At 43.5% G+C, this 23,196-nt stretch overlaps 1 protein-coding gene across 1 annotated transcript in view; it reads right to left on the minus strand.

The window, feature by feature from the left end:
• The window catches only part of LOC126419228 (bromodomain-containing protein DDB_G0280777-like), a 360,686-nt gene that overhangs the window by 241,210 nt on the left and 96,280 nt on the right, over positions 1-23,196 (minus strand). Inside the window, exons 5-6 of the mRNA XM_050086365.1 lie at positions 22,384-22,480; positions 22,208-22,290 (exon numbers count right to left, since the gene is read on the minus strand). Coding sequence (XP_049942322.1) covers positions 22,208-22,290; positions 22,384-22,480 — 180 coding nt within the window. The remainder of the gene's footprint in view (positions 1-22,207; positions 22,291-22,383; positions 22,481-23,196) is intronic.

The following is a 23,196-nucleotide window of genomic DNA, read 5'->3' on the forward strand; positions in this document are numbered from 1 at the left end:
ATCTACCCAGTACACTCTGGCCAAAAATACAGTTCTACGTCGGCTTGCATGCTCAACTGAGGCAGCAATACGGCAAGTGCTCCACGTCGAGCAACTAGGCAACAACAAACCTTCCCAGCTCTGGAGACGACTACGTGCCCTGGTCAATGCCGATCTATTCTCTGACACAGCTCTCCTCGCCATCTGGTCACATAAACTATCTCCTCACATCCTCTTTGCTCTGGCTCATAGGTCTCCTGAACCAGTCAAGCAAAGAATGACTATTGCTGACAAGCTACATGATGCATCACTGCTCTATTTCGCCAGCCACTGCCTACCTGACAAGTGCCAGGTTCAGGCTCATTGCCCTGTGGCCAGACGCAGCCGGGGCCGTACTGTGCCGACCGTTCCGCTCGCTCTGGGAACAGTAAACAAGCAACTGGGACATCACCGGCTCCACCCACGGTCAGGGCCCCTCCTGTAACCGAACCTTCTGCAGCCACCGAACCTCGGCCACCGCCACTGGCAACGAACTTTCCGCAGGGTATGCAACTGCACAACCCGTACCATACTTCCACACACGGTTTGTTGAGGTGGCACGAAACTGCAGATCACCCTGCTACTTCCCAAACGCCAATCGCAGGTAGGTCCGGGTGTCGCCTCCTGCACACAACATGACAGGCACCCCCCCCAGTGCTCCATTCTGTCCTACAATGACCGGATAATTGCGGACGACTTTACATTAAAGACATTTCGTCGGGATACCTTTTCCTAGTGGACACAGGTGCCGATGTTTCGCTGCTGCCTACGTCCTTAGCATCGTTGAACATCCGCCCTCATCATTAATTCACTGAAAGCCGTGAATTCAACTAAACTATAATGGTCGGGTTCAACTTCCCGCGTCATCTCACTCTCCGCAAACTGCAAACTCGAGTGGACTTTTTTTGGTGTGCGAAATTGACAAACCTAAGCTAGGCATTGACTTCTTGCGACACCACAAACTTGCACTGGACCTAGTGCGAAACACCGTGTTTCATCATCCGTCCAAGACTCACTTCCCCTGAACTCCGCGAGCAACCCCCCCCCCCCCCCCCCTCCCCGTGTCACATCGGTCCAGGCTCATCTCATCCGTACATGCTCCTCTCTGTCGACAACGTTACAAGAAACCATGCTCAAGTGGCTTATCGAGCTCGAACACATCGCTCTCCTATGCAAGGGAAACTTTGAGCTCTCCCTCCGGCTCCACGAAACACAGCTCCAGCTCTCCGATGCAGCAAAGGATTTAGACACTACAGCAAGGACAAAGCAAGATCAGTAACAGCGCCGAATATGCTTGCAATCCCAGCAATCGAGCCTCCGTGTGTTTACCTTCCATTACCCCTCGCAATTGTGCTATCAAGAATGCCATAACGTGTACTGACAGTTCCGCAGGGCCACACCGTCCTAACAAGGCAGTGTTTGACACTCGGCCGGACACAAGTGCGCTTGCATGACGAGTGTCACGTGTTCCTGAACTGACGGCTCCTAGCCGGCTCCTCGCGGACAGCACCTCAAACTATGCAACTTCGGCTCCTACGTGCCACCGTGCGACCGCCACTGACAACACAAACAGTGCACTCGCGCCAAGCATTTCGCCTGTGACCGCGCTGCCACAGGCCGCACCCTCAGACAATGGACTCACTAACGGCTCACAAGCTCTACCGAGCTGACCCAACCACAGTGCCACTGCTTCGGGCTGGCAGCCATCTTGTCACATTGACTCCTGGGACACTTCGCCGCCTCGGCTCCCGTCGGATCTGCCGAGTGGCTCCAAACACCAGGACTACACCTCGCCTGCCCCACTCGCCACACATTGTAAACAAACCACCTCCCATGCCGCCGGCAACATTCCCATCGTCACCAATGGCACAGTTCACACAAGCTTCACCTCACGCCAGGTCCTCTGATCTCCAGTAAACCACGTCGACTTTGTCCCGAGCGCCTCTCCGACCTTAAAAATCAGATTTCTGAACTACTAAGCTCCGGTGTCATTGAACCCTCAGCCAGTAGCTGGTCTACGCCCATACATATGACACCCAAGAAAGATGGGTCCTGGCGCATGTGCGGAGACTACCATAGACTAAACGCACGAACAATTATGGACACTGTGGTGTCACCGCCAGACATCACACTTGCTAGATGGTAGTTTTAAATCGGCCGCGGTCCATTAGTACATGTCGGACCCGCGTGTCGCCACTGTGTGATCGCAGACCGAGCGCCACCACAAGGCAGGTCTTGAGATACGGAATAGCACTCGCCCCAGTTGTACGGACGACGTAGCTAGCGATGCATACTGACGAAGCCTCGCTCATTTGCAGAGCAGATAGTTAGAATAGCCTTCAGCTAAGTCAATGGCTATGACCTAGCAAGGCGCCATTAGTAGCATTGCATGTATCTAAAGAGTCTCACTTGTATCACCACAATCTCCAGATGTACCAAAAGGATGGATTAAAGTTAAGTATTCCAGAAGCTACGTACTTTTCTTTATAGCATTCATTACGTATCCTGTTTGAGACCTCACGCACCCTGCTTTGGCTTAGCGCGTGCCTTTCGGCTTCCTCTCATTGTGTCTAGGCTGTCTTGTCTAGACACAACATTTTTGGCGACGAGTCAACGGAAAGGGTCTTGTTCTTTCTAATTGCTTACATTTACTTGTGTCATGGCTTCGCCAGATGTACTGTCCGAATTTTATCGCTTGCAGAATCAGCAGACGCAGGCGTTGTTGGATGCCCTTGGACAGCTCGTCCAGGGTCAACAGGCACTGCAAAACGATGCGGCAGCTGCCGCTCCACCGCTACAACTCGCAGTTGCACCGCCTTTTAGGCCGTTTGACCCAGCTAAGGAAACATGGACGGAGTGGTCACGCCAGTTTGGATTTCATCTCGCCGCCTACAGAATTCAAGGTAACGAGCGGCAGCCTCATTTATTGGCGTGTGTAGGGGTGCAAACGTACCGTGTGATAGTGAAATTATTTCCCCGACGCGACGTAGCAACTATGTCCTACGAAGAAATTTTGTCGGCATTGGACGCCTATTTCAAAGAAACAGTCAATGTCATTGCAAAAAGGTATACCTTCTTTCGTACAAAACGTACGGCCGGTCAGACTAATAGGGACTGGGTTGCAACATTGCAAGGTCTTACTCGGGATTGTGCTTTTGAGTGTGAATGTGGACTCCGTTATTCAGATACTATGGTACGTGATGCAATAGCACAGAACGTTTCTGATGTTCGCATACGGGAACAGATTTTGAAACTCGTCAATCCCTCCCTTCAACAAGTGATAGACATATTGGATAGACAAGACACGCTTGCTTTGCACAGGAATCATTTGCAACTTCACCAGCCGTGTGTAACATTAACCTGCCCTCGCACACGTCCGCGCAGCTGCCGCCACGCTCTAAACCAGGTGTGCCGCGCCAGCATACAAATGCAGTGAAATCATGCCCGCGGTGTGCTACTAGACATTCGCGTGAAAATTGCCCGTCACGCCAAGCTATTTGCTTTTTCTGTAATAAGAAAGGACATGTTCAAAGTGTTTGCCAGAAAAAGCTCAGATCAGACACTCTTAATCATTCCAGGCCCTTTGCTTCGCGCCGGAATCGAACCAAGAATACTCAGGCTCGTGAACCTTCGCCCATGGACATTCATGTAGTTAATTCCACTTCGTCCAGTGCCACTGTCTCTAACAGTGACTGTGTTCGTCCCACAAATACTGTGCGTCGACGTCGCCGGAAATCTCGTCAAGTCGCAAGTGCTTCTGTACCAGTGTCAGTTCAAATTGCACAAGACAGTCGCTCTTGTCGTCAGCAGGACAATAAACTTTTTGTAGATTTGGACTTTAATGGCAAGGTCATACCATTCCAGCTCGATACCGGAGCTGCAGTTTCATTGATCAATCACGACACATGCATACAACTGGGCAAACCTCCGTTGCGTGCCGCGAATGTTAAGTTACATAGTTATTCAGGACAGCATATCCCTGTGTTACGACAGTGCACTCTTCTTGCAACATACAAGGGACAAACAAAACTTGTGTCATTTTACGTTCTTCGTTCTTCTACTGCAGTGAACTTGTTTGGGTTAGATTTATTTCAGTTGTTTAACATGTCTATAGTAAATCAGGTCCTATCAGTGAATCAGACTGTGCCTTCCGCCAGTGTTTCTCGTCTATGTGAAGAAGTTGCAGACATTTTTGCACCGGGCCTTGGTTGCGCTAAGAACTATGAAGCACATTTGGAACTGAAAGTCAACGCGCAACCGAAATTTTTCAGAGCGTGCAATGTTCCTCACGCATTGCGTGATGAGGTCGCAAGAACATTACACGATTTAGAATCACAAGGTGTAATTGAACGTGTACAAGCTTCTCTCTGTGCCTCACCCTTAGTAATTTTGCCGAAACCTTCCGGAAAATTGAGACTTTGTGTGGACTTCAAGGCAATGGTGAATCCACAATTAGTGATTGCAACTTATCCTTTACCCCGCCCGGAAGATCTTTTTGATAAACTGTGCCTGGGTAAATACTTTTCGAAGTTGGACCTAGCAGATGCGTACTTGCAAATCCCAGTGGACGCCGAATCCCAGCGCGTCTTGGTGGTTAACACGCATCTTGGTTTGTACCGATTCAAAAGACTGCCATTTGGGTGTGCATCCCCCCCTGCATTGTTTCAGCAATATTTACAAACTGTTTGTGCGTCAGTCCCTACTGCAGCGAACTATCTGGATGATATTGTGATCTCCGGAAAGACAGCAAATGAGCATTTAGCACACCTACGAACATTATTTCAAGTGTTGCGACAAAATGGTCTTCGCTTGCGGAAGGACAAATGTGTGTTTTTTGCTCGTGACTTGCCATATCTGGGACATGTCATCAATGCCCAAGGCATACATCCCAGTCCAGAACACCTCCGTGCCATACAAGACTTGCCTTCGCCGCAGAATTTGAAGCAGCTACAGAGTGTGTTGGGTAAAATTAACTATTATCATCACTTTCTGCGCAATGCCTCTTCCATTTCAGCTCCGCTTCATCGCTTACGCCGTAAGGGTGTTCCGTTCGTCTGGACGACGGAATGCGAACGCGCCTTTCGCCAGTTGAAATCGGCGTTGCTTTCAAATACTTGCCTTACGCCATTCGATCCCCAGAAACCCCTTTTGTTGATGGTCGATGCATCGGATTTCGGGATCGGTGCTGTGCTTGCGCACAAAGATGGATCGCATGATCGCCCTATTGCCTTTGCGTCCAAATTGCTCTCATCTGCGCAAAGAAATTATTCACAGATAGAGAAAGAAGCTTTGGCTCTCGTGTTTGGTGTTACTAAGTTCCATGATTTCTTGTATGGTCGTCACTTTACCATCATCACAGACCACAAACCTTTGACGTCGCTTTTTCATCCGAACAAGCCTGTACCTCCGCGTACAGCGCAGAAATTCATTCGCTGGTCTATTTTCCTCCCGCAGTACCGATACGATATCTTGTATCGGTCCACTGCTAAGCACGGAAACGCCGATGCGTTGTCCCGTTTGCCTGTTGCTGAGGATAGAGCATTCGATTCTTCCGAACTTGCTTACATGTTCATTGATTCGGAAACCGATGAAGTGGTCGAATCGTTTCCGATTGATTTTCGTCATGTAGCTACAGCCACAGCTGCTGACCCTGTCCTTGCTACCGTTTTGCGTTTTGTTGCTACGCAATGGCCTTTGTCAAAGTCTCGGATCGAGGATCCGTTGGTTCGCCGTTTTTTTGCTCACAAGGAGAGACTTTTTGTTCGACGTGGTGTTTTGTTGTTGCGTTCTGATAATGATCAGTCTAGATTCGTGGTCCCACGTTCGTTACAGTCCTCTGTTTTACGGCTTCTTCACCAAGGACATTGGGGTATAGTGCGAACGAAACAACTTGCTCGTCAGCACTGTACTTGGTTTGGAATCGATGCTGCGATTACGAATATGTGTTCTTCTTGCATGGCGTGTTCCGAACAACAATCCGCACCGCCGCGGAAAGTCTTTGCATGGGCAAAAGCCGCTTCCCCTTGGCAACGCTTGCACATAGATTTTGCTGGTCCATTCTGGAATGCTCGATGGTTGGTTCTGGTAGATGCCTCCAGTAATTTTCCTTTTGTTGTCCGGATGTCTTCCACGACGTCATCTGCCACCATCCAAGCGTTGTCTGCTATCTTTTGCATTGAAGGTCTTCAGCAGACTATTGTTTCCGACAATGGCCCACAATTCATGTCCGCAGAATTTCAGTCATTCTGCCAGGCCAATGGTATTCAACACCTGACATCCGCGCCGTTTTCGCCTCACTCAAACGGAGCCGCTAAACAATTGGTCCGGACCTTCAAGTCACAGATGTTGAAGTTGAAAGAGTCGCATTCTCGGGAGGATGCATTGTTGCTCTTTTTGTCTTCGTATCGCTCTCAGCCCCGAGATGGTCGCTCGCCGGCTGAGTTGCTCCACGGTCGTCCTCATCGAACCTTGATGTCTTTGCTGCACCCGCCGCATCAGGTTCCTGTGCAGCGGCAGACTCCTGCTTTTGTTCCAGGCGACGTTGTATTCTATCGCAACTTTCGCGGTTCACGGCGTTGGCTCGCAGGGCGCATTCTTCGCTGCCTCGGCCGCGCGATGTATTTGGTTTTGGGGGCCTCTGATGAGGTGCGTCGGCATCTCAATCAGCTGCGCCTCTGTCGTCGCACGGGTTCTGCTGCTCCCCGTCTGCTTTCAGCGACGGTGCCGTCCGGTCAGCGCCCTGGGGACCCATCTACTGGCTCGCCTCATCCCCAGGTGATACCGACGATGCCTTCCATTTTGCCCCATGGCGACGCGCCGCTGCCGCCGCCGCTTGTTCTCCCGCCGGCGACGCCCGCAGTAGACGCTTCGCTGCAGCCGCCAAGCGTCTCCCTGGGTCACGCGCCGCCGATCGCTTCCCGTGACCAGCTGTCCTCCGCCATGGAACTCTTGCCCGCTCCGGACCACATGACGTCATCGCGCGTCGGATACCCCGACGCAATGGAGGTCGACCCTTCGGCCCCTCCTGTCTCTTTACGGGCGCATACACCTCATGTTGATGTGCACCCTGGACTAGGTTTTCAGGCTTTTCCTAGCTCCCCTCGGACCGAATGGCCGGGTGCGGGTGGCACAGCCTCGCCTGTTGTTAGGCTCCCCACCTCATCACATACGTCAACATGGGGTCCTCCCCACGGCGGGCGGAAGCCTTATAACACGACCGTTCGCCGATCTGCGGGGGAGGAATGTGGTGTCACCGCCAGACACCACACTTGCTAGGTGGTAGTTTTAAATCGGCCGCGGTCCATTAGTACATGTCGGACCCGCGTGTCGCCACTGTGTGATCACAGACCGAGCGCCACCACAAGGCAGGTCTCGAGAAACGGAATAGCACTTGCCCCAGTTGTACGGACGACGTAGCTAGCGATGCATACTGACGAAGCCTCGCTCATTTGCAGAGCAGATAGTTAGAATAGCCTTCAGCTATGTCAATGGCTACGACCTAGCAAGGCGCCATTAGTAACATTGCATGTATCTAAAGAGTCTCACTTGTATCGCCACAATCTCCAGATGTACCAAAAGGATGGATTAAAGTTAAGTATTCCAGAAGCTACGTACTTTTCTTTATAGCATTCATTACGTATCCTGTTTGAGACCTCACGCACCCTGCTTTGGCTTAGCGCGTGCCTTTCGGCTTCCTCTCATTGTGTCTAGGCTGTCTTGTCTAGACACAACAGACACCTACCCCATACTCAACATTACCGAATTGACCAGTTCCCTCGCAGGAGCGACCACGTTCTCTGTCATTGATTGCAGATGGGCCTACCACCAGATCCCCATGGCACCTGAAGACACTGAGAAGACAGCAATCACCACCCCGATTGGGTTATTTCAGTTTCGATTCATGCCCTTCTGTCTGAAAAACGCAACCCAGACCTGGCAACGCTTCATCAATGAAGTGCTATTCGAAGTAAAATTCTGCTTTGCATATCTTGATGACATCTTTGTGTTCAGCTCCTCCATCAAGGACAACATTAGACACGTGCAAACTGTTACGAACACAGTCGCAGCAGCAGGCATCGAGACCAACCAGGATTAATTGCAGCTACATCAACCCACTGTCACTTTTCTTGGCTTTCAGGTCTCTGCCAACGGCTTTTCACCGCCCCCTGAGAAAGTACAAACAATACTAAACCTACCCAGACCTTAGCCATTCAAAGAGCTCCAGCGCTTTCTGGGGATGGTTAATTATTATCGCCAACATCTACCTCGAGCTGCAGAGATTCAGGCTCCACTGACAGATGCCTTGGCAGGCACCAACGCTTCTGAATCTCAGCCCGTTCCAAGGACCCCTGCTATGACTGACTCTTTCACTGCCATCAAAGATTTTGCCGAGGCCTGCACCATCGCGCATCCGCACCCAAATGCGCAGCTTTTCATCACCACAGACGTGAGCAATACTGCCATCGGCGCTGTCCTTAGCCAGACAATCGACGGCCAAACTTCGCCTCTGCAGTTCTTCTCGCGCAAGCTCACCAATGCACAACGGAAATATTCCGCGTTTGACAGGGAGTTGCCCACAGTCTACGAAGCGATCAAGCATTTTAAGACTGACGTTGAGGGACGCCCTTACTATGTTTTAGCGAACCACAAACCCCTAGCTGCAGGCATTACAATCCCACCAGCTGACCCGCCTCCTCGCCGCTTCAGATACATGGACTTCATATCTCAGCTCACCACCGATGTCAGACACATAAAGGGTGCTGACAATATAGTTGCTGATTTCCTTTCACGAGTCGATGCCGTCCATTTGCTGTTAGACCTCTCTGAACTGCCTAACATCCAACCCGCCGACGAGGATACACAAAACCTGATTTCAGACTCTACTTCATCACTACACTTCGTCCGCACCACCTTCCCTGGCATTTCTGGTGGGAAGACAGTACGGGCACGTTATGCCCCCTCATCCCAACCACGCTCCGTCGAGCTGTCTTCAACGCATTGTATAATTTAGCTCAACGTGTTCGTGCATCCACCCGCCTCATAGCGGAGCACTTTGTGTGGAGAAATATCAACAAGGACTGCCAGCAATGGGCACGCTCCTGCGTTGAGTGCCAATGCTGCAAAGTACACAAGCACACTTCACCCCTCCCTCGGCGCCTTTTCGATTCCTCCTGGGCGTTTCCAGCATATTCATATTGACACTGTCAGCCCTCTCTCCCCTCTAACGGCTTTCATTATGTTCTCTCGTCTATCGACTGAATAACTCGCTGGGTCGAGTCTGTCCCTTTCCCCAATATTATGGCAGAAACTGTTGCTTGAGCTTTCGTCGAGTCATGGGTATCGCGTTTCGGATGTCTAGCTATCATTACAACTGACCAGGGCAGGCAATTTGAGTCGGCCCTGTTCAACGAGATTTGTAACAATTGCGACATCCGGCGCATCCATACCACAGCATATCACTTGCAAAGTAATGGGCTGGTCGAGTGCTGGCACCACACTTTCAAGGTGGCTCTTCGACGCCATGACTCTCTTTGGACGGAGGCCCTTCCCCTTGTGCTATTCGGCATTCGTGCAATCTATAAGGAAGACCTCAAAGGCACAATAGCTGAGTTTGTATACGGCCAGAACATTGTTCTCCCTGGCGAACATGTGAGCCCTTCCGCTTCTCTCCCTCAGTCTGTCTTACCTTCCTTCGTAGACCGCGTCAGACACCACTTCATCAACCTCCATATCCCTCTGCCCACCAGCCACTCCCACCCTAAGGTTCACGTCCCAAAATCTCTGGACAATTGCGAGTACATCATGCTCCGAGATAACACTGTCCGTGCTCCCCTCCACCCTCCATATACCGGCCTGTACCGAGTTCTCCGGCGCTCAACCAACACCTATGACATCCAGATGAAAGATTCAGCTGTTACAGTCTCAACAAACTTAAACCTGCTCATGTCGAGCCTTCTTCTACCCCTCTTCAGGCCACGACCACGCCATCACTGTCGTGGCTCACGACGCTCCGACCACTCTCTCCACGTCGGACTTACAGACTTCGTCGAGTGACTTCCAGTTCCAATCATCGAGCTCTCGTCCAACCTTGCCCTCTACTCCGGTTTCACGCACTCCATCGAGTGACCACATGCTCCCCACGGCGAGCTTACCTACGATCACGCCCTCCCTGCCAGCCCCTTCGACCTCTCCACCGACGCCTGCCTCGCCCTGTCGAGGTTTCTCACGCCCCTCCATCTTGAATGTGCCCTCACTTGAGGTGTTTGTGCCTGTCCCCCTGGACATAATCCACGACATCTCAATAATACTGCGCAATGATACACTGTTCGTCGTGTGCTTCCCTTCATCCAGTGCTCATGACACAACCTCTGCCATTCCCTGCCACCTGGTGAAATGTGTTCCCCTCCCGCCCGACGTCGACCTGGATATGCTTCGTGTGTTCGCTATGCCCTCCGGAGACATCGTCATCATCGCTCCGTTCCACCCGTGAACCGCTGGCCTACCTGTCGCTGCACGACCAGCACGCCCTGTACGACGCCCGGCTCACTTCAATGACTTACAGGTTCGGTGGCCGAACCTTCCTTCACGACATCTACCCACACAGCCCCCTGACGATGCTGTCATGCTGACCGTGGTCTGACTCCCACGTACGACCCCTATCGACACCCTAGTCACCCTCCCCCCCCCCCCCCCCGGCCTCTCAAGAGCACTGGTCACCCCCCCCCCCCGGCCTCTCAAGAGTACTGCATACTGCGGGGGAGGGGGGGGGGGCTATGTGGTGCTGATGAGGTCGACACCAGCATCGATATGCGTTCGTCTTTGGACTCTGAGCATCGTCTTTGGACTCTGAGCATTGTCTTTGGGCTGTTCTGCCATGTTCAGTTCTTTGGGAGCCTTGCCTGTGTTTAGGTGAATAAATGAACTACTGCAAAATGGGTGTTGTTTGGTGTAACCAACCCGAACTTCTCCCTCATATGTAAATGATCTGCCACTTAATATTGAGTGTCAGCCAGTTTTATATGCAGATGACACATCTTTAATAATTGAAAGTAAGAGTACTAATCGAATTCCACAAACTGTATTAAAGACTTTAGAAAAATTAGATACTTGGCTTGATTTACAGGGGTTAAAATTAAACATGGAAAAGATTCAGTTAATGCAGTTTAAAAGAAAACAAGCAAAATTAAATGATATTCAGGTCAGTCACAGAAACTATGAATTGCAGGAAGCTAGTTGCGTGAAATTCCTAGGGATGCAACTAGATAAAAATCTATCATGGGGATCACATATACAGTGCCTTGCAAATAAATTAAATAGCCTAGCATTTGCAACGAGGATATTGTACAATGCTACCAGTATGGGCATAAGAGAAGTAGTATATCACAGCTACTTTAAGTCAGTAATAAGGTACAGAATTGTATTTTGGGGTAACTCAAACCATATGTGTCGAATACTAAAACTTCAGAAAACCATCATTAAACATATGCACAATGTAGGGCAAAGAAAATCGTGTTGTCAGGCAAAAAAAATTATGTTGTCCATTCCTAAAAAGTCTAAATATATTACATGTTCCCTCACTGTTCATACATGTGCTGATTATCTCTGTACAGAGTAACCCTGATTTATTTGTAGCAAATCATTTTCAACATGATTACAACACCGGAAATCAAAATAATTTTATGCTGCTCACCCACCACTTAAAACTTTATGCTCAAACTCCATATTATATGGGTATGAAAATTTATAACAAAGTGAAAGGAAGAGAATTGCACAGCATAAATTAGAAACACTGAAAAAATCCTTATATGAGAAACTAGTGCAGAAATGTTACTATTCAGTAGGAGAATTCATAAATGACAACTTGAAAATTTGAGCAGGAGAGAGCATGTACTAAGGACTGTTAATCTTTAAAAGTTTGTTACTTTTGAAGAAAAATTATTAATTGCTTAATTAAGTAATTATGCAGTACTGTATGTTATATTACTGGCAATGTAGTGATTTGTGCTGGAGCAAATGACATCTACAGAAACAGGGCCATGAACACGTTTAAACAGCTCATGAGACTTATATTATTCTTAACAAATTTAAACATTGTACTCGTGAAGTTTAGCCTCAGATATGACCTGCCTTAAACAAAGAAATTCATAGAATAAATGTTAAACTTAAAAGCACTTGCAACACATTCACTAATGTCAGACTAATAGATGTCGGCTCACTTGACAGAACATGCTTCACCAGACATAGACTGCACTTGAACAATAAAGGAAAGTATACATTAGGAAAGATGATAAATGAAGCTATTAAATGTAAGTCTCAAAAGACCATCAGAGAACTAGGGTGGCCACCTCACCAGACTGCAACAGAAGTGTAACAGCCAAAACTGCAGATACAGCCACATCAACACCCAAGAGAAAGGATAATGCTGCTACTCGCTCATCTACTAGATGCAGGAAAGTGACTAGCTGTAGTGAAGATTTTTTATGAACTATTATGCCCCAGTCAGTGCCACAAAAACTGTAAATACAGAAGTATCAAATTCTTTGCTTATCCTTGCTGACAACAGAATTTTAATCTTACATCTAAATGTATAGTCAATCAGAAACAAAATAGATTAAATAGAAGTATTCCTAATTTCAAACCCACGCCATATTTTTTGTGTAAATGAACACTGGTTCACAGCTGATGCGACTGCTCTGTATATCCCTGAAGGATTTGAGTTAGCAAGTTCATACTGTAGAAACAAAAGCAGACATGGAGGAGTTGCAATTTTTGTAAACAAAAACTCTAACATTGAATATGTAGCACAGAAAGTTGATCAGTTTTACAAAGACCAACCTTTTGAAATTGTTGTAGTGCTACTTCCAAAACAAAAGTTAGTGCTCATCTCTATTTATCGCATCCCAAGCTCTGATACAGATCAGTTTATTGATCAAATGGAGACTCTAAATAAGTACCTGTTGGTAAAATACAGGAACCACAAGACAGTATACATTGGTGACATTAATACTGACATTCTAAAAAAAACACCAACTGTCACACATTTCCAAAACCTGCTAAGATCCAGCAACTTGTACTGTGTGAATGACCAGTCAACACGATTAGCGGCATGCCTGAATAACATAATTTCCAATTTACCAAAAGATGAATATCAGTACAGAGCGATACATCCAATATTATCTGATCACCATGGCCTTTGGCTGATGGTCAATCGTGAAACATACACTATTCAGCAATCTAATCACATTAAGAGGATCAGACTGTTATATCCAGGCAACATCACACAGCTAAGACAAAAATTATCAGAACTTGAGTGGGATAGAGTATATAACTGTGATAGCAATGACAATGCTTTTAACATATTTATTAACATACTAAAGAGCTTAGTTCAAAGCTGCTGCCCACAAGTAACTAAAAAGGTGAAAACACATGGTCTATCAAACAAGAAAAAGTGAAACAACTGGTTCACTCCTAACCTGCATGGCCAGAGAAAAACTCTTATTGTCCTATTAAAATAGCTAAAACTGGTAATCTAGAATGGAAACAGAGGCACAAAGAAGCCAGGAAGAGGTACAGGACAGAAATACAGACAGCAAAGCAAAGAGCCAATGATGCTTTCATAGAAAATTCCAGCAACAAATGCAAAGCAGCTTGGAAGGTAATCCACACAATAACAGGACAACATAAAAACAAACAAGAAATTCCAATATTGCCAGTTAAATTGAAGGAATTCTTTGTAAACAGCACTAAGTATGAAGCTGCTCCTACCTCTGCACCAAATGATGCAACTTCTGGAAGCTTTTTCCATAACATACCTGACAATAACTTATCCTTTAAGTGGAAACAGGTTACCTGCCAAATTGTACACAAAGTGGTCACAAACCTACAATCATCTTACAGTGAAGATCTGTATGGTATCTTGAACAACATCCTGAAACAAATAATTGACATAATTGTTGCCCCTCTTACCTTTCTGATCAATAGCACCTTTAAAACTGGAAAGTTTCCTGAGGTACTGAAGGCTACTATTGTTGTCCCTATTTATAAAATAGGGAAAAAAACAAACCTGAAACTTATTGCCCAATATCTCTCATACCTTTAATATCCAAGGTAACAGAATGTTGTATTAAATTGCAACTTTGCAAGTATTTTGGTGATCATAATCTTATCTCCTCATCGCTCTTTGGATTTAGGCCTGATTTGTCTACAGTAAATGCGGTAGAAACACTTGTAACAGACATTCTTAATGGCTTTGAGAACAATTCCTACACATGTGCCTTACTACTAGATCTGAGCAAAGCATTTGATACTGTGTCACACAAAATACTCATAAATAAGCTGCAGTGCTATGGTATCAAGTATAATGAACTGACACTAATTGGATCATATTTGACTAACAGAACTCAAGTGGTCATAGTAAATAACTGTCAATCAAATGCCCTGCCAGTAGTTAGAGGTGTGTCACAAGGCTCAGTGCTTGGGCCATTCCTTTTCTTAATATACATGAATGACTTATCTACTTTCTTGCCTGACAAGCCAATAATATATGCTGACGACACTACCCTAATTACTGGGGGCCACAAATTGGAGGAGGTGAAACAAAAAACAAAAGCTAGTCTTGAAAAGGCTGCCATATGACTCCACAGTAACATGCTAATCCTAAACAATAGCAAAACCGAGACTATGTTTTTCTACCTGCACAAGCTTAATGCAAAAGTAAATGAATCTGACTCAATGTGGCTTCTGGGAATTCACCTAGATCTTAAACTGACTTGGAACTGCCATACCGAACTGTTATGTACCAAACTATCAAGAGTAGTCTTCTTGTTAAAGAAATTAAAAATATTAGTTAGCAAACAACAACTTTTTTAACTTCTTACTTTGCCTTCTTTCAGTGTCACCTCCAGTATGCAATAAAACTATGGGCAACTCTCATGGTGCTCAGACAACGTTCATGTGGCAGAAGAAAGTCACAAGAGCAATTACTGGCATTACAAACCAAGAATCACATACAAAGCATGTAAAGACCTCAGCATCTTGACTGTACCTTCCCTTTACATTAAAACATGTATTCTCTCTACAAAAAATCAAATACATACACTACCTTACAAGACTGTGTAAGGTCCAAAGTAGCTTTAAACAAATAGGGATAAAATTATATAACAAGCTACTACCACCAGTGAGAGACGTACCATGTGATACCTTCCATAAGCACATTCACAAATTGTTAGTTGATAAGTGTGTGTATAGTACTAAGAAATCTGAATGTATATAGTATAGTATTAAGGAATCTGAATGTATATAGTAAAGCTAAACATGTAAACTATCAAATGTGATCAACTTTTAAGTATGTAATTGTCTATTTCAACTTATGTTGGCTGATGACAAATAAATAAATAAATAAATAAATTATAAGAAAAATTGTAAACCCGTTTTTGTGTTTCGACAAGTCTCTTGTATATTAAGTCAATGGCTTTAAATTGTATGTTACAAGAAAATAAACTTCTATTCCATTCTATTCTTCCATGGTCCTAGAGACTGACTGTTGTGTGCATGTGCACCTAAGCAGCTATACGTGAGGCTGCAAGGGAGAAGACACGTCTGTTATGCTTAACCATGTACCTTTTCTCGAATGATATGACTACTATACTGCTAGCTAGTCTATTTGTTTCACTTTTTGGTTGTTTTCTTTTACAGAAAAATTTAACTTTGGCCTTGCATCCACAAGAAATAAGATCTGTGACTTAAGAGAACTTCAGCAGCTTGAGTTTTCACAATTGTCTTTCCGTGGGGAACTCATAGTAAAGAATCAAGGATGTTCAACACCTGATACAATATCTCAGCCAGCCATAGGCAACAATACGAAATATATTCCTTGCTTTAATTCTGAATTATTCGAATGGGAAAGTTGGCCTTGTGGTTGAGAAGAAAAAATGCATCGTTCTTCTATCTGTGTTTGCAGTTTGATGGTGGTGGAACCTGGACAAAAGATGGTTTTAGAAATATACACAACATGAAAGAAAAGACAGAAAAGCATGACAAGTCTAAGAAGCACATCGATAATGTGGTTTCACTGTGACTTTAGGAACTGTTAGTATTAGGGAGAAACTTAGAGGAGCTTACAGACTTTCAATTAATGAGCATAATATAAAGACGTAAGCAAACAAGATTTTTCCAAAATAATAGACTATTTTCTTTTGTGGAAACTTTGGACCTTCCTTGTGTGGAAATGATGAAAATGACAATTCAGTGAATCCAGGAGAATTTATAGGAATAGTAATTTTTGCATCTAAATTAAGTGTGTGAGAACTGTATACTCCCTGCACTGGATCTTCTTGGTTGAAGCATTCTATGCATACATCTTCTTAGACAAATATGTCAAAATCCTCTTTGCTGTTTTTATCATGGTGAATTTTTCATTTCTTCACCATTTTTCCATTTAAATTTTGCTCCATTGGATACATGAACATATTCTGATTTTCGGAGTAATTCCCTTGTCTTATTATGTTTGGTTGCTATGGCAACAAGTAACAGCTTCTTTCTCATTTTTGACTAAAAATTCCTGTTTTCTCGGTCCTTTCACACAAGTCACCACGTTCTAACGTTCCTGATTTAAAGTGTGAGTGTGAATCTGGGTTATTTTGGTTTATTCCTCCAAACCACCTTCCACTTCTTTATTAGGTGACTTACTTGGAATTTGCAGCCACTCTTCTTTACTCGATAGCCGGCGGCTGGAAACCCTCTCAACTTCTTCTCCATTGAATAACGCTAGGTACAGGAATTTTTAGACTCTTTCTACTTATGAAATAAGTAGACATACAAACTTTACTTTTTGTCAATTAATGATGTATCTGACTTTCATACACAATAAAACTCTCACTTTCAACATAAGTATATAACTTCCGGTTAGTCCCTTGTACATTTGAACATCAGAAACAAATTAAATTACAGTTAAAAGAAAGCTGTCTTTGATACCATAACTTTTCTTAACATAAATCAGAAAACAAGTCTTGCCTATAGCAAGGTTATGTCAAGAGGTTTTTTTTTTTTTTCAACTGTCTTTGTTTTAATAACAATAGCCAGTGACACAATAAGCACAGAGCTGCATATAAACTCCATGATTCTTCCTTACACACTCACTAAAACATCTATGGATTGCCTGACAGGTACTTGTTGGTGCCGTTCATCCGCCGCATCTACTTTCTTCCCGCGACTGATTTTAAACCTGCACACACAAACATGTGATGCCCAGTAGGTAGGATTCTATCATCCTACACTCATATCCAGAATATTGCGTGTTCGAGATGGTAGAAGGCTGAGTGACTCTAGAATTTAAGCAGAAATTTTTGAATCTGCTACAATATCAATGTAAAGGTCTATTTGTTAGCTTTCCAATGGTACCATTTTCATTGCAGTAACTGAATTAGAACCAGAATTACAGTCATTTATGTTGTGACGGATGCATGTATATTTTGCACTAATTCCAAACTTTACAGACATATAATTTGCTTCACAGTTGTAACACACATCTGCAAATTGGTTTTTTTCCATCTCTTATCTAGATCACTGAATGCACCAAATTTGAAAGAAATCTGAGATGGTCAGGTTGAATTGACATGGAATGACCACATCCCTCCTCCCATTAAAGGAGAGATCGTGCAACCATCTTGGAGAAGGTGTGACACCAAAAGGCAAGACGCATGACACAGCCACCAGAACCACTGCTTCCTCGGCTGGAAGACAACAGCAGTACACACAGCCACTTTGTAACCATTTGTCCGAGAAGTTATTATTCACCGATTGCTGTTTACCATAACACAACATTGTGTTCGACAAGTACTGAACACAACCAAAATGCTAGATACACCATGTATGAAACTAGCTTGATTAACCCATGAAAATGCACAAATCTCTGAAGAAGAATGAAAAACACAAAAAAATCTGATTGCTGAGAATGTGTTCATAGCACTTGACACCTGAGGCTCATGTGCAAAACAAGAAATAGAAAAATCACATAACAACCATTTCATAGGTAACTTCCCAAAGACTGCACCCAGAACAAGTTAAACTACAAAACAATACAATAAGTGATCACAACAAAAAGAGAAGCACACATGTTGGAATAGGGAAAAAGGCAACTGGCCACTGCAGGAAGCAGTGGGGTGAGCCCAGCGTAGGCAGGGTCTGCATTGAAATTTCCATGAAGGCACAACTCAAGGCCAACAGGAAACCTAATAAGCAGTGATAGCACAAACCAAAGGCCACTGCAAAGTGCCCATCATGGGAGGCACCCGGAAGAGGCAAGAAGGACCAAGCATATCACATGTCAAAAGAGTGGCACCCATAGCTGGAAAGAAAAAGGACTGGTAGAGCAGCAGGGCCACCAGGGGTGTGGGCAGAACTACTGTGAATGAAGTGAAGAGAGGCGCCACCATGGGCTAAATGGTTACAGATGTGAACTCCTGGTGTGCCAAGACAGAGTGGAGCAAGTGGCAGTCCGGACAGGCAATGGAGAGCACTGTCAATGCTAAACAATGAGCATGAATACTCTGCACCATCATGATGAAATATTACACATGTGAGAATCAGCCTCATTGTCATTTTACTGTCCATTATCCGAGGGATGCAAGGTAACAATCAAAATGCACAGGTAGTAATAACAACTGCTTGTTTATTAACTAAGAACAGAACCCAGTACACTTTCTGAGGGCAAGTGTCCTTACTACTTGATTACAAACTGGAATGTCAACCCCCACCATGGTCTAGAAGGTGCTTACATAATCCATAAAAGCCACAGGAGATGATGATCAGGAAGTTGCCAAGGATGATCGTGGGCAGTCTAAATGCATAAAGCCATAATGGTGATGAGTAGGGAGGTGCTAAAGATGAGTAGCGACACAGTCCCATGAGGCTGTGGACTCGTGGGCAGTCAAGATCCAGGTCCAGTAAAGCAGTATACTCAGAAGCAACTGACAGAAGTCCAGCAGTCTGTGCTCATTGTGAGGGTGAGATAACTCTATCTAATGCTGTGGTGGATGCATGAGGCTCATTGGAAAACCGACTGATGAACCGTGTTAACATCATCTTTTTCCTACAACTTCTGGAGTAGAGTGACTAACAGCAGGTGCTGCACCATAATCACAGTACACATCTATAAGTGTGGCAGCTGTGTTTGCAGGAACACAGCCTGGTATACACCACAAAAGAATTACTGCTTGGTGACAGAAATGGAGAAAGGAAGTGCCCCAACAACAGTGGCAGCATGTGGATTAATTCCAGTAACATGCCACAATGATGTAATGAAATCATGGTAAACCTGCTGAAGAACAGTACTCTCTTGACTTGCGTACATTACTTTGTAAGATCTGGATCTGACACAGAAAGAACATCTTTACTGTGTCCTAATGCAAGATGCATCTGAAAAGTGTGGTGAATAGTCTCAGAAAACAAAGAAAACTATAATTACAAACAAAATACTTTTACTGACCTTCTAAGTAATCACCGTTAGCTACAATGCAGTTTTGATATAGGTTATAAGGCTTTTGGAAAGTGTCAGCATACAGTTCTTGTGGAATAGCTAGAAACCATCATTACACATTGCTGGATATCTGCATCATGACAGGAGATAAAACCTGGTGCTACCAATACAATATGAAGATTAAGCAACAGTCAATAGCATGGTATTCACCATCTTCCCTGCCTCCCACAAAAAAATCAGCTGTCAAAAAATCCAAGATTGAGATGATGCTGATCACCTTTTTTGACTGCAGTGGCTTGATCCATCAGGAATATCTACCCAATGGAGGTGGAAAAAACAATGAACACCATACCACTGACTGTTGCTTAGTCTCCAAATGGTATTGGTTGCACCAGATTTCATCTCTTGTAATGATGTGGGTATCCAGCAATGCGTGACCACAGTACTTTGAGTGATTCCAAAAAAGCATTTGCTGACTGTTTCCAACAGCTTTACAATTAATGGCAGAAATGTGTTGTTGCTAATGGTGACTAACCCTTTCAGACCCTCTGGCTACAGTTGTGTACATTATCCTGTGATGTGTCTTGGCTGCAAGAGAAATATTTTTCCCCAATGGAAACCTCATATACACATATTTGTGCATGTTCAATCTTTTCATCATGTACAAGTGCTGCCAAATCTTGGGCATCACTATAAAAATATATCAAGTCAATGTAGCAGTGCACAGCAGCTTGTGACTGCCAGAATACACAGAAGTGGTTGGTTAGTTATAATTCACTGTATAACCGATTATTATTATTATTATTGTTGTTGTTGTTATTCTGTGTGATAGTGAATGATCAGCTAATTTTTTACAACACTGAATATTTCTAAATTAGTGATTTTGCTCCATAAAAAGAAGGAAAATGAAAAAATTATAATTTTGGAAATGGGTACATATTTTTGTATAAATCTTGCATCTAAAACCATGAAAAAATCAGCTAAGAGCACTACAGCTCAAAGAAAAAAATTACTTTGTACAGAAAAAATCACATCTGAAATGGTTAATTTGAAGGTCAGTAAATGTACTTTGTTTGTAATTCTTGTTTTCTTTATTTTCTGAAACCAGTCATTGAACTTTTCAGATGTACCTGTGATTCAGAAGTCATAATTAATAGTGAAACTGGTGAGCAGTAATAAGTGAGTAAAAACAGAATACAAATATATCTGAAATTATTTAATTTTTTCTCCATACGTACCACATTTCTTTTTTCTCATAACTAGCACCCTCTGAACAAGCTGTGTGTAAACTATGCTCAAGTAGCACAGGCAATGATATGAAGTAGCATACCGTAATCAAGTTAAAGTGATATATTAACAATGCATTAGATGGCAAAACTCATTGTACATATTGAGTAGATTGTTGGTGTCTGACTATGATGAAGCACAGTTTGTTCTCATGCAAATAACAGGCTTTTAACAGTCACTTATTTCAAAGTCATTGAAGCTATGAAAGATTTTTCAGGAAATAAATTTCATAGCAGTGTGGTACATTGTGAATTAATCTGTGATTCTTTATGAAGGTGAGGTTCACTGAAAATCACCATACAATAAATAAACAATTATAAAGTATTAGTTTTGCACACCATTTATGTTGTTATCCTACAGCAAATCATCATTCAATTCCTCATGTAATAGCTAATAAAGAGAGTAACGACAATGAATTTAGTATAGAGACTATGAGAGGGTAGAGCTACAAAGTTGATTCTCTTCCATACAATACACCATACTGTAGAACATTCATTGCAGCTAGCCTATCTGAGAATTACTTTCAGTTTCAAAATGTTACCTGCATATCCTTTCTGAATCTAAATTTGAGAGACTCTACCTTATGTCTTCTCTGTCTCAAAGATCTATACATATTTCCAAGTTCCCTCCTTATTTCCTAGGACTTGATAAAAGTACTTCAAAAAGTCATGACAGAACAAAATTGGACACAATAAAATACCTCATGAGTATGACAACATGGATATGCATAATCAAGTGAGGACTGCCATGAGCAATTGAATATATTGCTGTTACCTGCATGACGTATCTCAGTTTGAGGCCTTTGAACATCTGCATCCACATGGCCATTAATAGTCATCAATGAGAAAACCAGAATAACATATTACTCCTTGACCACTATTTCGAAAATTTGTGATGTAAAAGTTATAGTGTTTCGTGTGTCCATATTAGCATGCTCAAGTGCGCATTAACTGGCCAATAATATATAACAATTAACAAATAGTTACAAACTGTAATACACAATGATGTAGACAGTTCTAAACTATACTGTTTGGAGGAAACAAGTATTCAAAAGGTATGGTTATTGAAGTAACCATTCATGTCTTTGGAGCTGTTTTTCATTGCTTTGTTTTTTTATTTTGATGTGACAATCAGAAATTTCCCCTAATTAAATAGGTCATAATTTTAGAAAAAAACAGGATACAATTATACAACAGAAAACTGTCTATGTAACTGAGGTCACTGACTGTGGTTCGTGTTGGTACTCAGTCAAATGTTACACTACTATTACACATCGTAAAAACTACACAGTTAGATAAATGGATAAACTCAAGATTAATGGTTAAAGAATAAAGGCAATCCACGTTATTAACAATACAACTATATATTGAATATATAATACTAATAAATGAATCTCTAGTAACAATACAGCTGCTTTTTGTGTCTCACCTGTCTTCTCTTTCTCACAGGGAAGTTTAGATTGAATTTCTGTTATCTCTTTCCTTTTTTTATCAATTTCTTCTTGAATTTTTCTGTTAGGAAATAAAACAGGAAGAGAATAATGTTATAAGTATAAACAATAGACTTTATTAAGGAAAAATGAGCAGAAGTCAGTTTATACTTACTTTATTTTCTCTTTCAATGTTGAATATTTCTGATGCAGTGAACTATGCTGAAGTATTAACTTAATAAACTGCACAATCTTCAGTTGCATGATTTGTTCTTTAACAAGAAGAAAAGTTTTTTGAGTATTTTGATGACAAGCACTTTTCAGGAACATTATTATCCTTTTATAAATGCATAAATGACAACCTGTTTCATTCCTAAATGTACGTACATTTCTTCAGATAATGTGTTGTTACAAACTGAAAACATGCCAATCTGTACAGTTTGCACAGTTCTTTTCACTCGCTAATAGAAATAGTAAACTATTAAAACTGAAATTGTTGTAGAGGATAGATTGTTACTTACCGTAAAGATGACACATTGAGTTAGAGACATGCATGACAAAGAGACTATTACATACGAGCTTTAGGCCAAAGCCTCCTTTAGAAAACAAAAACACACACATTCACACAAGCAAGCATACCTTACACACACGTGACCTCTAAATCCAGCATTACTAGCTATATCCTAATACACAACTATTTCTCCTTTGAAGGGAAGGTACACAAAAAAATCCGCGACACAGCCATGGGCACCTACATGGGATCCTCATACGCCTACTTTTTTTTGGACTGTCTAGAGGAAACCTTCCTAGCCTCCCACAACCCCAAACCCCTGGTCTTCATAATGTGGGCTCAGGGCCATGACACCTTATCCTCATTCCTTCACATCCTCAACATCTTCTGTCCCATCCACTTCATTTGGTCCTCCTCGGTCACGTGTACACCTTCCTGGATGTTGACACCATCTCTCTGATGGCTCCATTCACACCT

The sequence above is a fragment of the Schistocerca serialis genome, chromosome 9 (genome assembly GCF_023864345.2).
Source record: "Schistocerca serialis cubense isolate TAMUIC-IGC-003099 chromosome 9, iqSchSeri2.2, whole genome shotgun sequence".
Lineage (NCBI taxonomy): Eukaryota > Metazoa > Arthropoda > Insecta > Orthoptera > Acrididae > Schistocerca > Schistocerca serialis.